Source organism: Ovis aries, chromosome 8 (assembly GCF_016772045.2).
Source record: "Ovis aries strain OAR_USU_Benz2616 breed Rambouillet chromosome 8, ARS-UI_Ramb_v3.0, whole genome shotgun sequence".
In the NCBI taxonomy this organism is placed as follows: domain Eukaryota; kingdom Metazoa; phylum Chordata; class Mammalia; order Artiodactyla; family Bovidae; genus Ovis; species Ovis aries.
In genome coordinates this window covers 86,700,059-86,723,789 of record NC_056061.1, presented here as the reverse complement: position 1 = coordinate 86,723,789, position 23,731 = coordinate 86,700,059, and the positions used below count along the sequence as shown (strand labels likewise).

At 38.1% G+C, this 23,731-nt stretch overlaps 1 protein-coding gene across 6 annotated transcripts in view; it reads right to left on the bottom strand.

Annotated features, from left to right (window-relative positions):
* Window positions 1–515: 515 nt before the first annotated feature.
* QKI (QKI, KH domain containing RNA binding) overlaps window positions 516–23,731 on the bottom strand; it is a 157,548-nt gene continuing 134,332 nt past the window's right edge. The window contains exons 5-8 of one of the 6 annotated variants that reach the window (XM_027972641.3): window positions 14,917–15,004; window positions 13,314–13,613; window positions 10,436–10,510; window positions 516–6,480 (exon numbers count right to left, since the gene is read on the bottom strand). In XM_027972641.3, the coding sequence (XP_027828442.1) occupies window positions 6,464–6,480; window positions 10,436–10,510; window positions 13,314–13,613; window positions 14,917–15,004 (480 nt within the window). In that variant the 3' untranslated portion in view covers window positions 516–6,463. Of the gene's footprint in view, window positions 12,551–13,313; window positions 13,614–14,916; window positions 15,005–23,731 lie in introns of all 6 variants that reach the window. The other 5 variants (XM_027972642.2, XM_027972645.3, XM_060419315.1 and 2 more) reach the window with 5 other exon arrangements.

Below are 23,731 nucleotides of genomic sequence, written 5' to 3'. Positions count from 1 at the left end.
CAGTGTGGGGCCCAAGGGTTCCATCCCTGGTCAGGGCAGTAAGGTGCCACAGGGCCACCAGAACAAAAGCAAAACTGCTTACAACCGCACCTGCATTTCTGAGTTAGAAACAAGCATTTGGATGCACACTGAACTGAGCAACACTGCAGCTAAATAACTCAGTGACTTCCTTTATCTAGTCACTGACGTCAGGGGTAATGTTGCTCCAGAATGTCAGGTTCTTCTATTTCCTCCTCAATAGGGTTAAATGCATCAGTGGAAGCTCAATTGTGACGTGCACTCTCTACTTTCACATTTACACATGTGGGTTTTGGGAAGGGACATGAGCATGTTTATACACGTGGGGTTTGGATTTACACACGTGTGGGGTTTAGGGACATGGGACATGAGCACATTTACACGTGTGGGTCTGGGGAGGGGCATGGGACACGAGCATGTTTACACACGTGAGTCTGGGGAAGGGCATGAGCAAGCAGCGTTTCAGCTGCAGTCGGCTTGAGAGGATGAAGCACATGCACTTTTTCCAGTTGGTTTATTGCACGTCATGTACAGTCATACGTGGTTCTCCATTCACATACGATTTGGAAAGACCTATTTCAACTTTTCTCTGTATATACAATTTCCACAAGTTCTAAATGTTTCATACACACCACTACAATTTAAGCCATAAACGATGTATTTGGTAATCAAAATTTCTCAATAATAGCACTTTCAAAAAGACATGTATTTTTTACTCTGGGAGCTGTGCTTTATCTGCAACGCGGTGTCTTTTGCCATGAAGGGACAGCAAAATTGCAAGCAGTGAGAAGTCCACGTTGTGCTCTTTGCTGTGCCTACCGACCACTTCCCCTGTGAACTGATTGCTCCTCCTTCTCTCCCAACCCCCTGCAATTAGTGCAGCAGAAACACAGAGAGGAGAGGACTACACTCGGGTGAACCAGTTTGATTCAGCATTGAGCACCAGGGAGGCATATAATTTTGTTATGTGTCTTCACAGCAAAGGCATTTCAACTTAGGTAATATGTTAAGAGAAACCACAGATAAAATTACATGTGTGTATCATATGAATATTTCTAAAATTATCTATAAAATGAATTATTTTTCCATTTTAAACAAAACAGTAAGAAACTTTTGACAATGTTTAAAAATTATATTTACTTAGAAACTTTATGAGTCTAAAAAGTTCTCTGGATAATTTTTGCTATTAAATAATGGATTATAATCCAGGAATACATTTCATTCCACTAAAAATCACTTGCTGGTAACCCTACAATTGCTAATTGTTACCAAGACATGACAGACATCTTATTTCAAACACACAAACCCCTCCCCCTCAAAATGGAGAAACTTTAGACTGTCATTTATAAAAGTTAGCTGGTATAGAAGAGTGTTGATTTGGTAATGAGCAAATCAATGTAATTTAAATTACCCCTACTGTCTGCTTTTGGTATACTAAAAAACTTACAGCCCTTTACATTTACTCAGTATTTATTGAGAAACCTTAACCACCTCTTATCTTGTGTGAACATTCGCGTATCTTGGCTTTATAGACAGGGTGCTTTGACCTCCCCTGGGGTGGGCTCTCCCACACAGAGTGTACTAGTGTGTTGGTGAATATCAACTTTCATGCTCTATTTTCCCAAAGAAAAAGACGCGTGACTGCAAGTACATAACTTTACCAACTTCTCGACTGAAAGCTTAACTTCCAATTGCTTTGTCAAATACCAGTAGTATAGAAAAATAAGCTGACTCTGGTATTTTATCATTCTAACAATTTGGCGATTTCAAGTTTAATACTATTATAGCCTGTATAAAAATGGGTTTTGTCATTTTTGCATTTTAAAACTGGACTTTTCCAACATAAAAGGTGGCAATACAACATAATTATACATAAAAGTACTCTTAACTGAAAATGAGATGAGACTGCATTCACAGGCTTCAGAAAATGTAGAATACAATACATAGAAATTCTTCATCAACTTCAGTGACATGGTACCATGATGACTTGTATACTAGCAGCTTGAAAGTTATCTTCAAATTTTTACAAAACGATATATATTAATTGTATGACAATGTGAACTTTTAAAAGATAGTAGCATATTAAAGCTGTCTACCTAACAATAATAGATTGCCCCCTCCCCATCAGAGAAACAATATATTTGTTTGATCGAAAGAACCATCTCAGTTATGATTAAACCTGATACCCTCACTATTCTATTTCACGTATGTGTATCTACTATGGGACTGTGTTTTGACAGTCTGGTTAATACCATATTGGCGTGGTTATGTCTTCTGGAACAATGTGACTCATTTCAGACCCAAATTTTAGAACTTTAAAATAAATAAAAAGCAATTTACAAAAATAAGGCATTATTTGCAAATGCAAAAATTCGTCCTGAGAATTTTTATTATCCAGGAGGACCATTTCACAGAAAAGGAAATACCAGTATCTGTGAAACATAAATCCACCTCAAGAGTTAAAAGAAATCGGTAAGTAGAGGTCAGTTCACCTAGGCTGCAGCTAAGAAAAGCATGAAGGTAAGTTAATTAATCTCCTTAAATTACCTCCCATGCAAACCACAATAATATACTACTTTTCAAACGCACTGTTCCTCCCCCTCAGACTTCTTGTACTGAAGTACTCTGACTGTACTGTGGAACAGGGCGAGAGAGAAAGCTCAGCGATGCCGTCTGGCCTTGTGCTGAGGGGCCTGCGTCTGAGGTCGTCATGAACGGCGACGCCGGGCTGGCCTGAGACATGGAGCCACTCTACCTTTGGCTTTCCTTAACGGGAGCAGCTAGCCAAAACAGTTTGTAACTGTATACTGGAAAAACGTCCAATTAAAACACCAATTTGAAGAAAGGTAAAACGTCACCAGATGCTGTGCTTTATAATGTGACCACCAGATTATCTACGTATAGAAATTTTAAAAATGGTTCAACAAAGAATCAAACTGGTTTCTTGGGTATATCATTATGATAAATCTCTTTACTCTTTACGCTGTGAGCAGACAGTGATTATTTTGGAGAAGGAAAAATAAGAAAGTGTGGAATTAGTAATGCAGAAGTTGAAAGGCAGGTGGCAAGACTAGAAGAACGCCTCAAACCAACACTACTTTGTTCCCGTCTCTACTGGCACCTCCCCCCAAGGTAAAAGGCCAGGATAACCAAAGCCGTTTTAACAGCAGTGTGCGGAATCGTCAGCTGACAAACAACACAAAAACAAGTCACGCCATGTTATCTGTGGTCACTTCCTTCAGGGTTAGTCCAGTAATTCAAGACTTTACATTCTTTTGTCTTTATTTGTTTATTTTAATTAAACATGTAAAGGTTAATAAACAGACATAGTCCAGAGTTAGTAGGTTGATATTATAACATTTATTAAAATAATGCTATGGGTTAATAGAAACAGCAAAGAACCAAAGAATTAAAATGCAAGCTATGTAAAATCCCAACTAAAACCCAAAAGTGTCTAATGTATTCATTCATTAGCTAACTAAAAGCCCAAGAAAGACAAGACACCCAATATAATAAAGTACTGCAAAACAATTGGCAATTTTCAGTTATCAAAATTGTGGATTTTGCATTTTGTATCCTTTTCTCAATCAAGAAAAAAATTCTTTTTGAATGTTATATAACATACATATAAAACAAGATAGAAAAATACATTATAAACTTGTAACAATGGCTGTAAATACATTATCTTACATGTTTCTCATAGGCAATAGGTTGGTTATGGTACATACACAGCATGGAACTACTGAGATAATAAAGAATAGACAAAAATACATGTCAGCTGTACGGTAACATACAAGCGACACTCCCATCTACCCGCGCTAAAAAATTACATAATACTGTCAGAAAAAAAAGTCTTAAAAACTACGTATTTTAATAAGAAAGAAATTCAATAAAGAATGATAATACTGAGAACCAAGGCATTCAGAGATTTCAAAAGTCATGCTTTTTTTCAGTTGATCCAAAATTTTATCAACTAAGTTTTCAAACGTTTGTTCAGAGCCAACATTACTCATAAATGTCACGCATTTATTTCATACATTTACTTTCTTCCCCATAAAAGACCTTTGATAAACATCTAAAATGTCCAGGTATAACACAGTTGAGATGAAACTGGATCAAATACTGGTATCGTTTTTAAACTATCACCTCAAGTGTTTGAGTGTCGCAAATTTATTCAACCAACCAAACAAAATAAAAATCAAAATGGCACAGCACATATGGTAAAATAAGTCAGAACAACTGGATGTGTAACAGAAAGACAAGCAGTGGCGCGCTAACCAAAGCTAGCTGGATACAGAACCACCAATGTCTATTGCATAGTAAATAAACTGAAAACGGTTTCCGAGTGAGACAAGATGATGGAGGTCACCGCGAAGGTGCTTACTGAGCTTACCGCTGACCTCTGACTGTGAAGCTGTGAAGTATGTAGAGGGCAGGAGTTGATGAACTGGGGACCTACGGCCACTTGCCATTTGCCACATCTGGTACTGGGCATTTAATGATCACTTACAGACCATTTAGATCTGCAAGCCAGAGTTCAGAAGCAGAGCTCTGTGCACAAAGCACTTCAGCTACAAACCTGACTGAGCGTCTGGAGGAGCTGCAAGTTCATGTCACATGTAGCTAAGTGTAATGCGCACCATGATGCTGGTTTCCCACATTCCTTTAATGTTAGATGGGGGCTGGGGGCGTGTGTGTGTTCGTGTGTGTGTGTGGGTGGGTGTGGTGGTGGCTTAGGCCACTAAAACCAGCAGAGATGGACTACACAAGTGATCTGGTTCGGTAGAAATGCGTCTGATTTAAATTTAGGTCATTTAGAAACACTGTTATCCAGAATGAAAATCAGATTCATTTTTGCGAAAAAGACTACTGTGTATACTATTACCACCGATTAATAAGAAAAAACCCAACAACACGCCCACCAAATAAAGTTCTAATTTTGTCTATGAAATGGTGTTCTGATCACATGTAAATTTTATTTCAGAATCCTCTGGGCTAACATTAAGTATACCAATTACCAAAAGCACTCAATTTTTATTTTAAAAGGATGCTTTTAAACTCACTTGTTAGGAATTAGAAAAGTTATCAAATTTTTTCACAGTATCAGATTTGGCAAACTGATATCAAGGTAATGTGGCAAAAATCATTAAATTCAAACCATCAACTCATGTGTCTCCCCTCACATCTTCTTTCACATACTGGGCGACTGAGTGACAGGCATTGACTTGTATTCTGAGGGAGGAGCTGATCTTACAAGACACTTGACTAAATGACCATGAAGGAAAATAAGGCACTTTCTTTTCTTTAGACTTATTCCAATACTTAAAAAATAAAAAAGAAAGACAAAAAGGCTCTTTTGGTCTTTTGTTTCTTGACAACCACCAGAAAAAATCATTTAATGAAATAAAGGGTTTCTTTGTTCTTTTTCTTTTTTTTATAACACCTGAAAGTATAAAATGCTACATTTCCAAAAATATATATATTTTTTCTGCACCAGCACCCTTGTATAGTAAAAGTATCTACTTTTTTTGTTCATTTGTTTCAATGCACTACACTTTATCTACAATTTCATTACATGTATACAGCAAATAGGCAAGCATGGCTTTTACATCCTTAATGATTTTTTTCTATACAGGGAGGTTTAAAAAAAATATTTGAACAGTTTGCCCAGTAATGTGACACATAATGCATGTACCTTGTTCTCATATATTTTTTAAAGGAGGTGTAAAATAAAGGTTCAGTAATTTTAACTCAGATATTTATCTTTTTAAAAATAGTGTTGCAGTTTTGTTCTTTGCATTACTTTCCAAAATTCCTTGTTAAGTTTTCTCTCATGGCACACTTCTAATACTTCAAATTTTGGCAGGCAATATAAAAAAGGCTGCAACTTCTGCCCTTTGAGGGCACTGTAGTGACTAAAGAGCATATCAAATTTTGAATACTTTTTGAGATCGCTTCACCAATGACGTCCCTGACCACAGGTTCATGCATGATGCATCAGCACAGTACATTCAGAGCTTCGACTCGCTATGGAGAGAGGTTCCTAGAGTCTCTCACAGTAACTGCCTCTGTCACTGAGTAGTTAAGGGCCATCTGTCTCCCCTTCTGAAGTGAGGCCTTCTTACCGTTCGCTTGGGGTGGGACATTAAAAGATGATCAGTGCTGTGGGATGAATTGGGCCTTATTGCTTTACTACTATTCAGTGCAGGTTCTAGAACCACTTTCACCCAAACAGAAAAAGAAAAAACAAAACAAACAAAAGCTGAGTTGGAGGACAACGATTTCTTTGTCTTTTGTTTGGTTAGATGGTAAGACGAACGGACAAGTGCCTCAGCTCGCTGCACTGACGACAGGCAAGCAAAGGCGATTACCAGTTAACTGATCAGCAGGCAGGCATGGTCAGGTCATCATTGGGTGAAGAGTTCAGAGGTCAGAAGGTCATAGGTTAGTTGCCGGTGGCGGCTGGGTGGTTAGAAACAAAAAACAAAAAAAAAAAAAAAAAGAAAAGAAAAGATAGAGAAGAGATTAGTTTCAGCTAGTGACGGCTTAATGACAACATGAAAAACTAATCACAACTAATAAAAAAAAAAAGCATGTTTAATTCTGACAAACTGATTGACATCATCTACAGAATACAATAAAAATCATGACAATTCCATATCATGATTTGAACAAATGAAGGAGAGCCCACTCCCACAAAAAAAAAAAAAAAAAAAACAACACTGTTAACAGGAAAAATAGAAATAAAATACAACTAACAACTAATAGTTAGTAGCAGTCAATGAAGGAAACTGGAAAACAACATCAATGAATAGGTTTGGTATACAGATTTCTGGAACAGTCAGTGCAGCTATCAGTATCTGACTGCTATTAAGCATTAGTATTCTCTCAGATGCAAGCATTAAAGCAACTATTAATGATGGATGTGATTATTAATAATCAATGATTAACAGAAATGAATCTAAAGAAATTTAAATTTCTATGAATAATCTGGTTCAACATAAACTCTGGGCCAAACAAAGTTTCTTTTGTTCAATAAATGTTTATTGCTTTTTCAATTATTCTATTTACAAACAACATGGAATTTCTTGGCCTCATGATACAAAGCAACACTAAACTGTAGTCTAGCAGTGTGGGCAACATCATGGGAACCAGAAAAGGGCCAGGCCTTCTGCGCCGGCCAACACTTTCCAGTTGGAAATACTATTTTACACATATAGAACACTTATAAAATGCACTTGCATGTAAACACTGTAAAATCCTGCCATTTAAAATTCTATACTCAAAAAGCTCTAAGTACATCAAAAAATAGAAGAAATTTTCTAATTGATACCAATAAGGCATTTTAAAACTACAAACAGCTTTCTTTATTCAATTTCAAAGCTAATACTCTGCAAATACAATAAAATCTGACATTTCATATACATTCCTGCTTTATATTTTATATTTTAAAAGAAGCCACCTGTAAATACTATTTTCTTTTGCAAAATAACAAACAGAACAAAAAAATTTAAAAAAAAATTACAGTAAAACATAAAGTAGTTCTCAAGTGGAAAAGTTATCGTTCCCAATGTCCTTGAGTTGCTCCTTCCTTAATCAACCTCTGTCACATTCTGCTTCACCAAACTTGGTCCACTTAACAGTAGTATGATTTTTAAGACTCATTCAACAGCTTTAATTATTTCTACTATATTCTGAGGTTTGAGAGAATTTTCTGTACTGTTGCCACTGTGACTAAGGCAGAGGAGATGTGAATGAAAAGATATTCAGTGCAAAGGCAGATTCTGTGCCACTTGATAAATCAAAACCTAGAAGGTGTAATGTTCACAGAGTTTAAAGAATCTATATAATGGACTGGTTTACCTTCATATTAAAAAAAATGCTTTCTAAAAGTCTATCACATAGGACAGCTTATAAATACTACAAAAATACTGTATCTTCAATGTGACCAAATCTTCCCTGAATTTGTTGAAAAAAATTGGAATTTTATTTAATTAAAATAAAAACTGCTACTCCAACGTTAAAGAAGAAAATAAATATTTCACATGATGTAGTCATATCACTTCATAGGTACTCCAGAAATATAGAATCTTAAAGCATTTTTAAAATTACTTAAAATTTTGATTAAAATTGTATTAAGCTTTTTATACAAATTATGTAAATGATGGTTTTTGCAAAATCATTATTTAGAAACCTTCTGATTATGCCTTTTTGAGTGTGGAATATAAACAAGCCAACTACTGTTTCTATATAGACCAGTAAACCTAGAATATGTCCTCTGCCGAGTCCTGGCCTGCAGTACACACAGGCGTGTCAACCGTGCAAAACCACTTACGGTTCATTACAACTAAAAAGTCAGTTGGTCTTTTATAGGCTTCATATTCAGTTTTGAAATACGTGTACGGGGGGTTATTTTTAGTGAAGAACTAGATGTCTGTCAACCATGCAGTACTCTAAATGCTCATGAAGAATTACATGGTTATATGTCTAAGGGCTGAGTTTCCGTGCATAAATGAATACTTATAATCTTCCCTTCAAAAGATTAAAAAATAATCATTAAAAAAAAACTCAAAAATAGAGAAAACAGTAGTATCATAAAATAATTTAAGTGAAGGACTTCAGAGCTCTCCCTTAGACCCAGTGAGTGCATATACAGTGATAGTAACAGCAGTATACAAGTATCTGTTATTTAAAAAAAGAAAAGAAAAAAAGAGCATTTCGGTTTGCTGACATTGCATTTTGAATAAAAACAGTGACAGGACTAACAAAAACACATAAACTACAAAAGAGCTTCTCATGGAATGTGCTGTCAATTTCAAATACAGTATAATCTTTCTAGTATTTTCAACTGTCTCAAGGCACTGGAGTGTGGAGTAGACCAATAATTGTGTTAAAATAAAATTATGAGAAATCTCTTAAAAAGGGCATGCAGGGAAAGGTTAACAGAATAAAAACTACTTTAAAATAGTCTTTAAAACTGTTTTTTTAGACATTAACAATGTAAAAAACTTCCAATTCTTTGTGGAATTATTCAATTTCCTTAAATTGAAAAGTTAAAGATTTTTTTAAAAAATTTCCTCCTTCACTAGGAGACTTTCTGACACAAAAAGGGTCATTTATTTCCTGTGGTGCATGACGTACTTACATTTATATTATCTTCATAGATAACCACTGACCTGGGGGGGGGGGGTCTGTTTATTCAGTAATCTCTATGAGTAATATATGTGTTAGTTAAAAGTCTTAAAACTCTTTAATTATGTATGATGCTAAATAAATATCCATGTCTTTGGAAAGGTATTTTATTCTGATGTGGACAACATTTGCGTCCATCAGTATTAACTCTGTGAAACTGACAGGTTAGGTCTTTCTCAAGTTCATAGAAAATGTAGGATTGGGGCGTAAATACATCACTTTCCACCACTAATATTAGAGACCTTTTGATCAAATTAATTAGTAGGTAAAGATGTGCCATAATAAAAGTTTTCAAAAAAAAAAATCCTTTTTTAAAATCTTGTTTTGGATTGCTACCTTGTAACGACAAACTCAGAAAACAATGTCAATAAACCAAAATCGTCACTCCTCAATAAACATAAATAATTTTATAGAAGGGTCCAAGGGCATATATAGGACACAATTTATACATGTGGAAAAGGAGAAAAATGAAGACTTATTTTCCAGTCACGGGTTAGTCAAAAAAGGACTTTCAAACAGCTGGATTCACATCACCACAAAATCTCAAGAGACAGTCTATCTTCAGATAATACCTTTAGCAGCAAATGACAGGAATCAAAGGATCCATTTTGGGACAAGAATGTAAGAATAAAAGGGAAACGATTTTCTCATTTATTAAAAAATCCAACTTCATCAAAGTCATCTTCACAGGCCCTTGTTGATTTCAGCTAGGGACCTGACATGTATATCCTTATATGTATACAGTGGGGTTCAAGTATCTTATTAAAAAGGAAAATGAAAACTAAATCTTCAGTTTTCTCCAAAAGGACACAGGAGGAATATATTCCTTTACTTCTCTCATTAAAGCACCATCTGCTTAGTTCTTTTTGCAAAACCAACCCAAAATTTCAGAACAACTAAAAGGTAAATTTGGGCAAAAATTATTCCTGAAAAATAAGGCAACATCAGAATTTAATAGCTCCCCAGATGGACTAATTTACATTTTAGTAGAAATAAATCATTGTACATACTAAAATAGAATTTAATAAATTAAAACATGAAGGGAGGAAAAGAAAACATCCAAAAAACCCAACCCTTAAATCTTTTAATTATTATGAATTAATTTAGAAAAGGAAAAGAAACGATGGCAGGCAAGCAGTGACGTTTTTCCATCAGGTGTGGTGTCGCAAACTTTATGAACACCCAACGCATTTCTCATAAACAAGAACTGCAGAACTAAACTAACCTCGGTCTGCGGTCACAATCCTTTGGTAAGGATGGACACGCATATCGTGCCTTCGAACTTTAGTAGCCACCGCACCTAGTTAAATTGCAATTACCAAGACAAAGTTAGAAAACATTCACAAGGGAAAAGAAAACAAACATTAACAGCAGGTTTATCACAATGGATTTCAAATGTTCATTTACTACAAAAGTTTTGTTTTAGGAAACACGTTAAGGCACAGTAGTCTTAAAATTAACCATTAAATGTTGCGTATATATGCATCTATTAATATTGCATTCATTTCAATCATCTTGGCCTTAACCTATTTTATCCATTCATTTATAATCCCAAGTTACAGATTTCATGAACTCTATTAGATCCAAACATAGTTAGGCTTTACTAGTCACATATTCACTGAAGTGCCTTTCTTGCAGCAGGACTACTTAAATAATGCCATGTTTAATACTGACAATTATTTGCTAACCTTAAGACCACACTTCCAGAGTCTATCACTTAAGAAGGTTTAAATGCAATTCTTAAAGCCTACAGATTGTGGTTCTAAACTTCGAGTCATTAAGTATGAACTGCAATGAATTAGGTGATTAGTAAAGCAAACAGTATCGTACACTTAGCAGTCAGTATACTACTATGCACGCCTTTATAAATTACCGTTACTTTGTAAGATTACAGACTAAACCAATTAATAACATACTTTTATTTTCTATCAGTGTGCAAAAAGTGCAAGTAAGTCACTGACTGCTAGGCTAAGCTTCCCTCCCACCCCCCTGGAGGCTGCTGAGACTAAGCATTTGTTAAATTCAGATCTGATGAGGGTTCAGTTAAGACCGTTCTTGAATTCTTAGCCTTTCGTTGGGAAAGCCATACCTAAAGATAAAAGGAAGGGAATTAAAAATTAGTCATCAATGAAGATTTGAGGCTAATACCAATCTCCTCACTACCACCAACACATATGTCTGCATCTGTTTTGAAGGGCACTGCTTATTTCAAAATACTCATGTGAGACTTGATATATAGCATGCATGTTATCTGTGTGCAAGTTGATTATAACATAGCAACTTGAAATTCATTTTCTCAGTTCTCCAAGTGGTCAATATCATGTTTCACTGCTTAGGTGGCAAAGTGAGAAATAAAACTGATAATGGAATCTTGTCATTTAGCGCTCATTATTATTCACCTTATGCATGTCAATTAGGTATCTGTGTATTTTACTTTCAATTTTGTCAGTCTAATAAGTATTATAAATAAAAATTTTCCAACACAACAAAAGCAGATTGCTTTAAAATGGGAAATTTTACTGCAGTGCCTCTTGCTGTTTCTAAGCAGTAAACTGGTCCATCACCCCTTTTTCCTTTTTGGAAAAACTAATCTTATATAAGCGTAATTCGCTGAGGCAAAATCAGTGAGATCTTGCATTGAGAGTGCTGGAACAGCAGCTGGTGGCTCAGAGTGCCAGCCCTGCGGGAAGCAACAGTCAAACTCCTCGAACAGACGCTGTGCGTGCAGCAGAGAGGAGCTCTGGGGAAAGGAGCAGCATGGGGCCACAGGGCAGAGCGTTAACAGAAAGGAAAACGTGAACAGGTTACAGGTTACATGTTATTTAAAAATGCTTCAAGAAATGTGCAACAGAAACAAGCCTCTCAGAAACAGTTCTATTGTATGATTCTGACCTATAATACTTTTTACAATGATTAGAGATAAACGGAAAACGTACAATAAAATGTATTTGCTCATGAAACAGAACGCACCTGGGTGCATGCGCACACAGATAACATACAGAGCACTGTGGCTTTTTTTAATTGAACAATGAATTCTCAAGTTTCAATCTTAGTGTCCAGGTTCATTAAAAACTTTCAAATTTTGATAAATCAATATTAATACTGGGGGAAAAAATAACTTTAAAAGATCAAAGTCCTAAAAGTCAACAGCATGCACGCAGCACCAAAGTCATGTACAATTCAAGAAAAAAGAACTCAAATTCTGTCTGGTAAAACAAAGGGGCAGCGCAGAAACAGTGTGTCCACATTGACTGGTCGTGTTAGAACAGCTGCTGCTCTAGTCCTTCATCCAGCAGTCAATGGGCTGAAATATCAGGCATGACTGGCATTTCAATCCACTCTATAAAAAAAAGGCGTCAGTAATGTCTTTTTCAAGCACACCACTTTTTGTTTATGTAAAACTGAGTGTTTACAGCATGATCTTAATTTTTGCCTCAATTGTGATTCTAATTCAGTGATTATTGAATCACTTATCAGTGATTATCACTTATAATCACTTATCATCACTTATCAGGTATTACTTATCAATTCCATACTGTACTACTGAAACTAAGAACGTCTCTTATCTTTAATATTAACTAGGACTTCAAAAGAGAAAAACTGAAGAAACTTGAAGAATGCAACTATTTATCTTGTCCCTTTCATATTTTAAGTGACCACAAATATCAGAAAACACACATCAGGTTTAAAATGTCTCAAAAGACTTTCACACAAAAATTGAAAATGTAGCAGACAAATAAATTTCCAACACAAAAGCCATCTAAAAACTCTGGGTGGTGGAGCTGATGGAGGGAAAGGCCTCTGGGTGGGATCTAACACTCAGAACGACCTTGGTGATGTCAAACGTGAAAAGCATTTTCTGTTTAAAATGTTCATTGCAAATTTACCCAACCAAAGTGACTGTCAGTCACCAGAGTGCATCTGAATAAATTTCAGGTACAATTATTGAAAGGGGGAACCCTTCTAAGAGGCTGAAATAATTCTCAGTCTTTCCAGTGGAAGCTTGTCTTGCCTCTCTAAAATGGATATATCATTTCAAAGTCTGGGGCAGCAAAAGTGATGAAGAAAAAAATGCTGTTAACCATACAGGGAGAACAACTTACCTAATACACCACTAGGTTCAATAGGATACTCAAGGATTGATGTAGCTGGTGCCAACGTGTAGGGGTATTCGTAGGGTGTGTAGATTAGCCCAGCCTCGGGCCCTGGAGGAACTATTGCAGCAGTAGGGTGAGGAGTTCCGTTTGGCATGACAGCGGTCTGTATCTGTCTGATCAAAGGCATTATGGTAGGGCCAGCCGGCGTCGGAGTGCGCAGGGCAGCTGGTGGGAGCACGGGCGCAGGCCCAGTGATAATCCTCGGAGCAGCCTGGGCCGTCGCTGCAAGAGAAAAGGCAAGGGCTGCTACAGTAAGCAAAGAAATTTAGAAGGAAGTACAGAGACAGCAGTGTAAAACACGGAAAATGAGAGGGAAGGAGGAAAAAGAAAAAAGCAGAAAAGAAGAAAAATAAAAGGAAATCATTAGTACACGCGCTGATCACACAAAAATGCCAAAGCACACCAATCAAATGCGAAACAGCTTCCCCTTCCCCAATGTGATTAAGAATACTGTGCAAAATTTAAAAAGCCACTGGGGAAAAAACAGAATGAGACCATTAAAACAGGTTATATTTTCTTCATGTATTTGGTATGTCTATATTTTTAAGATCTCATGAGACTAAAGGTACATGCAGAAGCACAAGAAAACACTTGCATTAAATGATGTTAAAAATACTCTGTAACTGGAGTCCACAGAAATACAGTTTTAGTATATTTCTAAAGAGTAAAGAATAATTTTCATTGTATTAACTTAGCCAAAACAACCAACAGTTATTAATTTTCTGTATTTGTAGTGATTAACTTCTTCATAGAAAATACAAAAAAAAAACCTCACATTCCTAAACACATGACTATCAATGATATACTCATTTTCATGAGTAAATTAAAGCCAACCATTTATAAAAAGTAATCACTCTAAACACACTAGGGTGTCTATATTTTGGAAAGCAGGCTATGTCTTTAAAATTCTATACCTGTAATTTAAATATTATGTTCATATGAATGATGAATAAAACTTAGATTGTTTCAAAATATAAATTTCACACTATTTCATTTTAAATATAAAAAAGCAATCCTCTTACAGTTTACGAAAGCATGCACAATACACATTAAGGGGAAAACAGGATTAAAAATAGTATCATCTACTGCTCTCTGTGAACTCATGTATGAAATCAATAGAGAAAAAAAATACTGGAGGAAAACCATGCAAGCAAGGTGAAAGAACAGAATTCAACAGAAGAATCACTGCATTCATATATATTCCAAATTAGCTTTTAGTTTTTAGAAAAAACTTCTCCTTTGCATAAATGTAACAAAATAAACTAGAAGTCTTAAATCTGTACTTAACAAAACTTTTTTTGAAACTCTTGAATTCAGAAGCTGAAATTTCATTGAAAAGAATAAAAGAAAAGGTTATAAACTAAAAACTTAGGCATGCTGATGTAAAATAAAATCAAGGGAGTGCCCTCATTCTTGAAAACAGTAAAAATGGAACAGTGAGTCCCATATCAAGTGACAATTCACTTTAACTGTTGGTGTATTGTGCTGCCAAAAGGAGAGGGGGGTCTTCAGACAAAACAGCTAAGACAGCTGTACGCTCTGGTCTTACGTGATTTAATGTTGGCATCTCTGTAGGTGCCGTTGAGAATCGCAAGCTCCATCAGCTGCATCTTCTTCAGGCTGTCTTCTCCCTCTGCCTATACGTGGAGAAGACAAGAGCACTAAGCACCTGAAACGGTCCATACACATTACAGCCGTATCTGTAAAAACCTTAGAATAGGTGTCACTTGACTACAGCCACCAGTCTCAACTAGGAAAAAAAGATCCAGGAAACAAAAGGTGAGTGAGCGCGTGCGTGCGTGCTCAGTCACTCAGTCATAGCCTGCCAGGCTCCTCTGTCCATGGGATTCTGCAGGCAAGAACGCTGGAGTGGGTTGCCATTTCCTTCTCCAGGGGAGACAAAAGGCGCTACATGCTAAAGCCCATTCACTAATGGGATATTAACCCGCGATGCTCTCAACTGCCACCAGCTCCATTTCTATTTGGACACTTCTTACGTAAGGCTTCCCTGGTGGCTCAGAGGTTAAAGCACCTGCCTGCAATGCGGGAGACCCGGGTTCAATCCCTGGGTTGGGCAGATACCCTGGAGAAGGAGATGGCAACCCACTCCAGTATTCTTGCCTGGAGAATCCCATGGACAGAGGAGCCTGGTAGGCTAGAGTCCACGGGGTCAGGTAGGCTAGAGGACACGGGGTCACAAAGAGTCAGACACGACCCCACAGACGGCAGCCCACCAGGATCCGCCGTCCATGTGATTTTCCAGGCAAGAGTGCTGGAGTGGGGTGCCATCGCCTTCTCCATACATAAGCTACACTGATGTATTAACAATCACTGAAAAAGCTTTACTTTTAAATGGGATCAATGAAAATGTTAGGTAAATTAAATATAGTATAGCCTCTACAGTATCTAACATTTTAAAGAGTCTAAATCTTCATTAAAATACAAAAAATAAAAAATAAACTGGGATTTTAAACATGTAAGATTCAACTGTGGTATTCAGGTAAGGAAATTTTAATTCTCCAAAAGAAGAAAATTTAACAAAATCATAACCCTAAGAATTTCTAAAAATCTGGTCTACATACTAGTTTCTTATTACATCCCTTTCTCCCCTCAATTAGCAAACCTATCAATTCTAAAGCAAATCAGTCTTTAAGATCATCTGATACATTGTCCAAGCCATGTAAACTTCCCAGCAAAAAGCAGCACTACTAACATTATTAAGTACACACCAGGCAAAAACCAGGGATGTCTCTGACATCAAACCGTTAGGCCATTTCCTTAACCTTGGACTTGCCCCACCCTCCTCATTTACTGCTATCACTCTTGCTCTCGGCCTTATTGGTTTATTACCAAAGCTACTATAATGTGTTAAGAGTATCTGTTCTCCAATCAATCTATGCACAATGCCCAGTTAACTGCCCAAATCACAACTTTCATCTTAATGTTTCTTGACAGGTTCATGTCTTAAAACCCTTGTAGTCTCTTACTAGCTAACAATAATAATACATTTAAGCTACTTACGGTCTGATCCCAAAAATCTTCTCAAGTTCAATCAACGAATCTCCTACTATCTATTATCTTATGGCATAAATCAAACCAAATCACTTCCTGTTATTCATCTCTATGCCTCCTCCTACTGCCTCCATCTTGACTGCTTCTCTGCACTCCACACTACCCCTCACCCCTCTTCTCAAATCCTACTTTACCTTGCAGACTTCAACCTAAATGCTGCCTTCTCAGAGGGTCATCCCTAGAGCATATGTTTCTGCTTTGAGTTCCAGTTTGTTGTATACCACAACTACCAAGAAACGAGCACGCTCCCTGAGTGCAAAGCCTAGTTCTCATTTATCACTGCCTATCTTCCTGATCCACCTCATCTCCCCAAGTCATTTGCTAGGAGTTATTTTTAAATGATCTCTATGAGATATCTTTAACTTTATTTCAGTTCAGTTGCTCAGTCGTGTCCAACTCTCTGCGACCCCATGAATCGCAGCACGCCAGGCCTCCCTGTCCATCACCATCTCACGGAGTTCACTCAGACTCATGTCCATCGAGTCAGTGATGCCATCCAGCCATCTCATCCTCGGTTGTCCCCTTCTCCTCCTGCCCCTAATCCCTCCCAGCATCAGAGTCTTTTCCAGTGAGTCAGCTCTTTGTATGAGGTGGCCAAAGTACTGGAGTTTCAGCTTTAGTATCATTCCTTCCAAAGAAATCCCAGGGTTGATCTTCTTCAGAATGGACTGGCTGGATCTCCTTGCAGTCCAAGGGACTCTCAAGAGTCTTCTCCAACACCACAGTTCAAACGCATCAGTTCTTCGGCACTCAGCTTTCTTCACAGTCCAACTCTCACATCCATACATGACCACAGGAAAAACCATAGCCTTGACTAGACGGACCTTAGTCGGCAAAGTAATGTTTCTGCTTTTGAATATACTATCTAGGTTGGTCATAACTTTTCTTCCAAAGAGTAAGCGTCTTTTAATTTCATGGCTGCAGTCACCATCTGCAGTGATTCTGGAGCCCCCCCAAATAAAGTCTGACACTGTTTCCACTGTTTCCCCATCTATTTCCCATGAAGTGATGGGACCGGATGCCATGATCTTTGTTTTCTGAATGTTGACCTGTAAGCCAACTTTTTCACTCTCCTCTTTCACTTTCATCAAGAGGCTTTTAGTTCCTCTTCACTTTCTGCCCTAAGGGTGGTGTCATCTGCATTATCTGAGGTTACTGATATTTCTCCCGGCAATCTTGATTCCAGCTTGTGTTTCTTCCAATCCAGCGTTTCTCATGATGTACTCTGCATAGAAGTTAAATAAGCAGGGTGACAATATACAGCCTTGACCTATTCCTTTTCCTATCTGGAACCAGTCTGTTGTTCCATGTCCAGTTCTAACTGTTGCTTCCTGACCTGCATACAGATTTCTCAAGAGGCAGGTCAGGTGGTCTGTATTCCCATCTCTTTCAGAATTTTCCACAGTTTATTGTGATCCACACAGTCAAAGGCTTTGGCACTTTATTTAGAAATCTCAAATGTTTAAATCCTACAGAATAAACTTAAGCCATAGAACAATGCGGTTCACCCACACAGAAGCGGTAGAAATGGAACTACGTGCTGCTCGCACATTTCACATGTGATACTCCCAGGACTTAACATTTTAAAAGGAAAGAAACCCAATGATACGTTTTTCTGATGTAACGTTGGTCCTTCTTGATTCAAGAAACGAGCAGGTAACAAACTTCTCAGCCCTTTCTTATTATATAAAACTGTCCCTGGCACTGTAACAGCAAACTGAGTACCATAATTTGTAATAAAAAGAACTGCTAAGGGGGCTTTTAACAAACTACAAAAAAAGTTTAAGATAAGTGGAAACATCATGAACAATGTTTAGTGTGCCACTGATGACTTGTCAGAAACCTACTTGCAGTCACAGAAGGTGAAGAAGATACCTGCACTCTGTGGAACTACTCTTCCTGATTCCTATGAACGTGAACAGATAAATTTAAAAAAAAGTAGTAATGTGATTTACTTGAAAGCTGTAACAATTACCTGCTAAAGAAAAATAAGTTAGCACTATCACTGGAAGAGAAGAATTATAAATAAACTATGATAAAACTGCTTTAACTTGTCTACTGAAAGCTAACAATACTGAAAATTAAAATGTAAGTTGTTTCCGATTTAAACCTAATTAAAAGACACTCACTCCTTGGAAGAAAAGCTATGATAAATCTAGACAGTGTATTCAAAAGCAGAGACTTCACTTTTCCAACAAAGGTCTATACAGCCAAAGCTATGATTTTTCCAGTAGGCATGTACAGATATGAGAGTTGGACCATAAAGAAGGGTGAGTGTCAAAGAATTGATGCTTTCCAACTATGGTGCTGGAGAAGACTGCTGAGAGTCCCCTGGAGAGCAAGGAGACCAAACCAGTCCATCCTAATGGAAATAAACCCTGAATAATCATTGGAAGGAGTGATGCTGAAGCTGAAGCTCCAATACTTTAGACCTTGATGTGAAGAGCCAACTCACTGGAGAAGACCCTGATGCTGGGAAAGATTGAGGGCAGGAGGAGAAGGGGGTGACAGAGGACGAGATGGTTGGAGGGACATGACTCAATGGACATGAGAATGAGCAAGCTCCAGGAGTTGGTGATGGACAGGGAAGCCTGGCGTGCTGCAGTCCATGGGGTCACAAAGAGTGACTGAACAACAGCAACAGAATACTACAAGTATATAAACTATACCTTATTTAAACATAAAGACAGTAAGTACACCTTCAGTCATCTTCCACAGTGAAAAAGTGCTACGTATTTGAAAATGTCTGAATATTAGGCAGAAATAAAGATGAAAAAAACGAGTCACAACCCTTCACAAGCAGTGCTGTAGAAAGAAGAGGTGCTTGAACACATGTTTTCACTGAACAGTTTCTTTTGGGTAACGATTTAACCATACTCATTAGCTGGTGATGCACTGTCAAACTTGGGAGAAAGACAAAGAAAAAGATGATGGGAGAAATGCATGTGTGCATGTGTAGGGCGTGCGTATACACGTGTGTGCATGCACGTTTGCAGGGTGTAGGAAACAAACAAACAAAACCCATCTAGAGACGACAGCAGAGAATGAAAACCAGTGCAGCCCCGTGTTCACTAGGTGGTGTCAGTGCCGCGCACCATGGTGACACAGTCACCGGGGGCCGCCGACACGAGTGACGCATTACGGTACACACTGCATCGCGTCATGTGGGGCAGGCTGCCCCAATGTCTCCTGGCGGAACAGTCCAGAACCAGCCTCTCCTGCATCCTCAGCACTCCCACCCACTCTGCACTCACAGAACATGATGCTGTGTGTCTCCAGACATGACTATGGACATTTGGGTGCTCTAGTTTTGGGGGTACTGTGAATAAAGCTGCTATGAAAATTCCTGTACAAGGCTTTTGTGGGAAAACTTAAGTTTTCAATTCTCTTGGATAATTACCTAGAAGTGGAATTGCTGGGTCATGGAGTAAATGTATTTTACATGTAAAACACTATATAAAGATTACTTGAACTCAGTGGGATAAAAACAGATTATAGACATGCTTCTCTGAACTTTTTGGGTTCTGCAATTAAGGATGACAAACTATGGGTCTATACAAATATATATAACTTATGCATATATTACTTAACATACAGCTATGTTATCAGCTATATATAACAGCTATGTTAAAGTGCTCAAAATAGTTCATGGTTAACATCAGATCAGAGTAACATTTTAAAGTAGAACAATTTATACAATGTTCTACCTTATTAGAATTAGATGTTAAATCCTCATCATCTAAGCATTTATGTTTCATAACAGATCTACAGCACTGGTACTTCATTATCCCCAAAGCTCAGAAAGGTTAGGTAGCTTACCAAATGTCACAATGCAAAACTGGCTTTCAACCAGAGTACCTGATCCAAAGTCCTCATTATACCTTCTGCAATGTAATTTATGGTGACTTCAAGTGGAAGTATCTTTTGAATTCATCAAAGAATTCACATAAGAAAAATGAATATAATGTAATTACTTACAACAGAGAGCTAAAACAAACATGTGAATATTTCCAACTAATTAAAATGTCAACTAGCACAATAATTTGAACTACTGCTTGTAATAAAAGCCCAAACTTTCCAGCTTAGCATTCAAGGTGCTGAGTAACTTCTAAAAGCAGCCCTTTTTCCAAATGTTTTGCACTGGTTGAAATCGTCTGTCCACTGTCTCCTGGAATATACTCCGTGCTTTTCTGCCTCTAAGCGAGAGGAGGCCTGGTCCAGAAGCATGCTGTATGTGCCTCTTCTTGCAGCCCAGGCAGATCACTGGCTCTCCAGAGTTCAGCCTTTCCTAAACATTTCTAAATTAATGCTACTCCTTTTGAGGTAATCAATCACATACGGCCACGAGGAAGAAGGTATCTCTTCTATTTTTTCATTTTTTTTTTTAAGAAAATTTCATGATTTGTAGCTATGAATCAACGCACAGCCAATAAACCAGTCTTCTAGCCTGCAATGCCTCACAAATATGAACCTTCTCAATACATTTTTAAAGACTGATTCTTACTTTTCTATAAATTTGAAATAATGAGTAGAAAAGGTTTTCCAAGCATTAAATAAAAAGTACATAACTTAATTCACTAGGAGAACAGGGCTGAACAAGTAATAAAGAGAACGAGTGACGAAGTTTATAAAGAATTAATACCCATCATTACCTGCATCTGCTTCTGTCAGCTAAAAAGTCTGACAAAGAACCTGACTAACTTAAATTTAAATAGAGGGCTTTACACAGGGCAGTGACGTCACAGTGCCTGTCTCAAAAGGCTTGCTTCGGTATTTTGTGAATGGATGGTTTGGGGCTCCAGTATGACTGGAGAAACCCAGCCATCAGCTTTAACCCAGTCCAGGAACAGAGGAACTGGGTGGTTGGGCGGGGCTGGGGGCAGGTACCAGCCCTGACAGAGGGTTGAACTGACAGGACTTGACGACTGCATAGAGTGGAGGAGGGAAAAGGGGACACTAAAGAACGATATTTAGCTTTAAAGGCGAAGGGAGATGGAGTCAAAAGTTCTGTTTGCAAATACGAAACTTGAAATGCTTAAACACCCCAGTGGAGATGTCAAGGAGATGGCTAATACAAATCTGAGGTCTACTTCCTAACTTAGTATATAAAGAGCTAGCAGAAAAATTACCTCCCACTCCATTTTCACAGTATTTTTCTCCAAGATGACACAGAAACTATTAAATTTCAAGCTGACCTGTTATACGCTTCCAAAGGCCAGGTCTAGGACTCTACGTAGTTCTGTGTCTTCCAGGCCAGCTGGTGAGTTAGGCGCCCACAACTGAGACACCCTGAGCAGCATTGAAAGGAGGCCAAAGTGCTGGCTGAGGGCGGAAGGGGCGGCCCTCCTGTGCCAGCTGCTCTCAGCCCTGCACCTTGTCGGGGGCAGCTCCGCCCAGGCTCCAGAGTTCTTCCCCAGCACTTCTAGAACCAGCCTCATGGAGCAGCCCCACCCCTCAGGCACAACCAGTGTGCGCACTCTTGTGAGCTGCTGAGCTTCTGTGTCAGCCAAGGGGTGGCTCTGTCAGAGATCCTGCCTCTGCACAGAACTCTCTCCACTTCTGTGATGGTAATATGGTGATAACAACACCATTCTCTCTCTTTTATCTCCCAGTCCTGGGATAATAGTAAATTCCTAGAGCTTCTAAAACTGTATTACACTCTGTCTCCTTTCTCCTGTTTTAGTCTTCAACACCCATTTAACAGATTACTTTATTCTCTCTGTTGAAAGATCTAGTGTGGTTTGTTTACCTGATTGAAGAGGAGGCTCTCCAGCACTACTTCAGAGAATCTGAATTTCCCCATCTGACACTTATGGTCACATCAACTGCCTTTCCTTTTTATGTCACCAACTTTATTTTGTGTCAAAAATTTAAGCAGATGATCTGCTAACTATTTCTTTAGATTATTTTCAGTTCAGTTCATTCACTCAGTCGTATCCGACTCTCTGCGACCCCATGAATCGAAGCACGCCAGGCCTCCCTGTCCATCACCATCTCACGGAGTTTATCAAACTCACGTCCATCGAGTCCGTGATGCCATCCAGTCATCTCATTCTCTGTCATTCCCTTTTCCTCCTGCCCCCAATCCCTCCCAGCATCAGAGTCTTTTCCAATGAGTCAACTCTTCACATGAGGTGGCCAAAGTACTGGAGTTTCAGCTTTAGTATAATTCCTTCCAAAGAAATCCCAGGGTTGATCTCCTTTAGAATGGACTGGTTGGATCTCCTTGCAGTCCAAGGGACTCTCAAGAGTCTTCTCCAACACCACAGTTCAAACGCATCAGTTCTTCGGCACTCAGCCTTCTTCACAGTCCAACTCTCACATCCATACATGACCACAGGAAAAACCATAGCCTTGACTAGACGGACCTGAGTCAGCAAAGTAATGTTTCTGCTTTTCAATATGCTATCTAGGTTGGTCGTAACTTTTCTTCCAAGGAGTAAGCATCTTTTAATTTCATGGCTGCAGTCACCATCTGCAGTGATTTTGGAGCCCCCCAAAAATAAAGTCTGACACTGTTTCCACTGTTTCTCCATCTATTTCCCATGAAGTGATGGGACCAGATGCCACGATCTTCGTTTTCTGAATGTTGAGCTTGAAGCCAACTTTTTCGCTCTCCTCTTTCACTTTCATCAAGAGGCTTTTTAGTTCCTCTTCACTTTCTGCCGTAAGGGTGGTGTCATCTGCATATCTGAGGTGATTGATATTTCTCCCAGCAATCTACCTAATTCCATGCCCTTCCTTTTCCCAGTGTCCAGTTAACAGAGGCAACTGAGTACCTGCTAGGATGCAGATACTCTGCTAACCAGTCCAACACACCAAAAGAATGATGTTCACAAACTGAAGCACATCAGAGAAATTTCCAGAATCATAACAGAAACTCAATATCAAAAAGAGTTCACCTGGGTAATACAGACTGATTGTCTTTTACAAAGCAAGTCCTTAGTTCAAATAAGGGCAAAAAAGACTGTTCCTCTGAAAAATTTGTGGGTCAAAATGTTAAGAGACACAGTTTAGGGGGGAAAAAAATCCTACATATATTTTTCTAGTTCCCATTTATTACACATTCTCCCATTTAACCACAATCCCTGGCTGAGCAGCAACAACTTAACACTGATAAAGCAAAGTAAGATACTGAGAGAGCATGAGGCATTTTATTTCATCAGAAAAGCTTAAAGCACTCAAACACTCACTGACAAAGACATATACACAAAGCTCCATAAACTACTATATAAGACTAACAAATACTTTTGTCTTGGGATAATGCATTGTCTTTTTTTTTAACAAGCTAC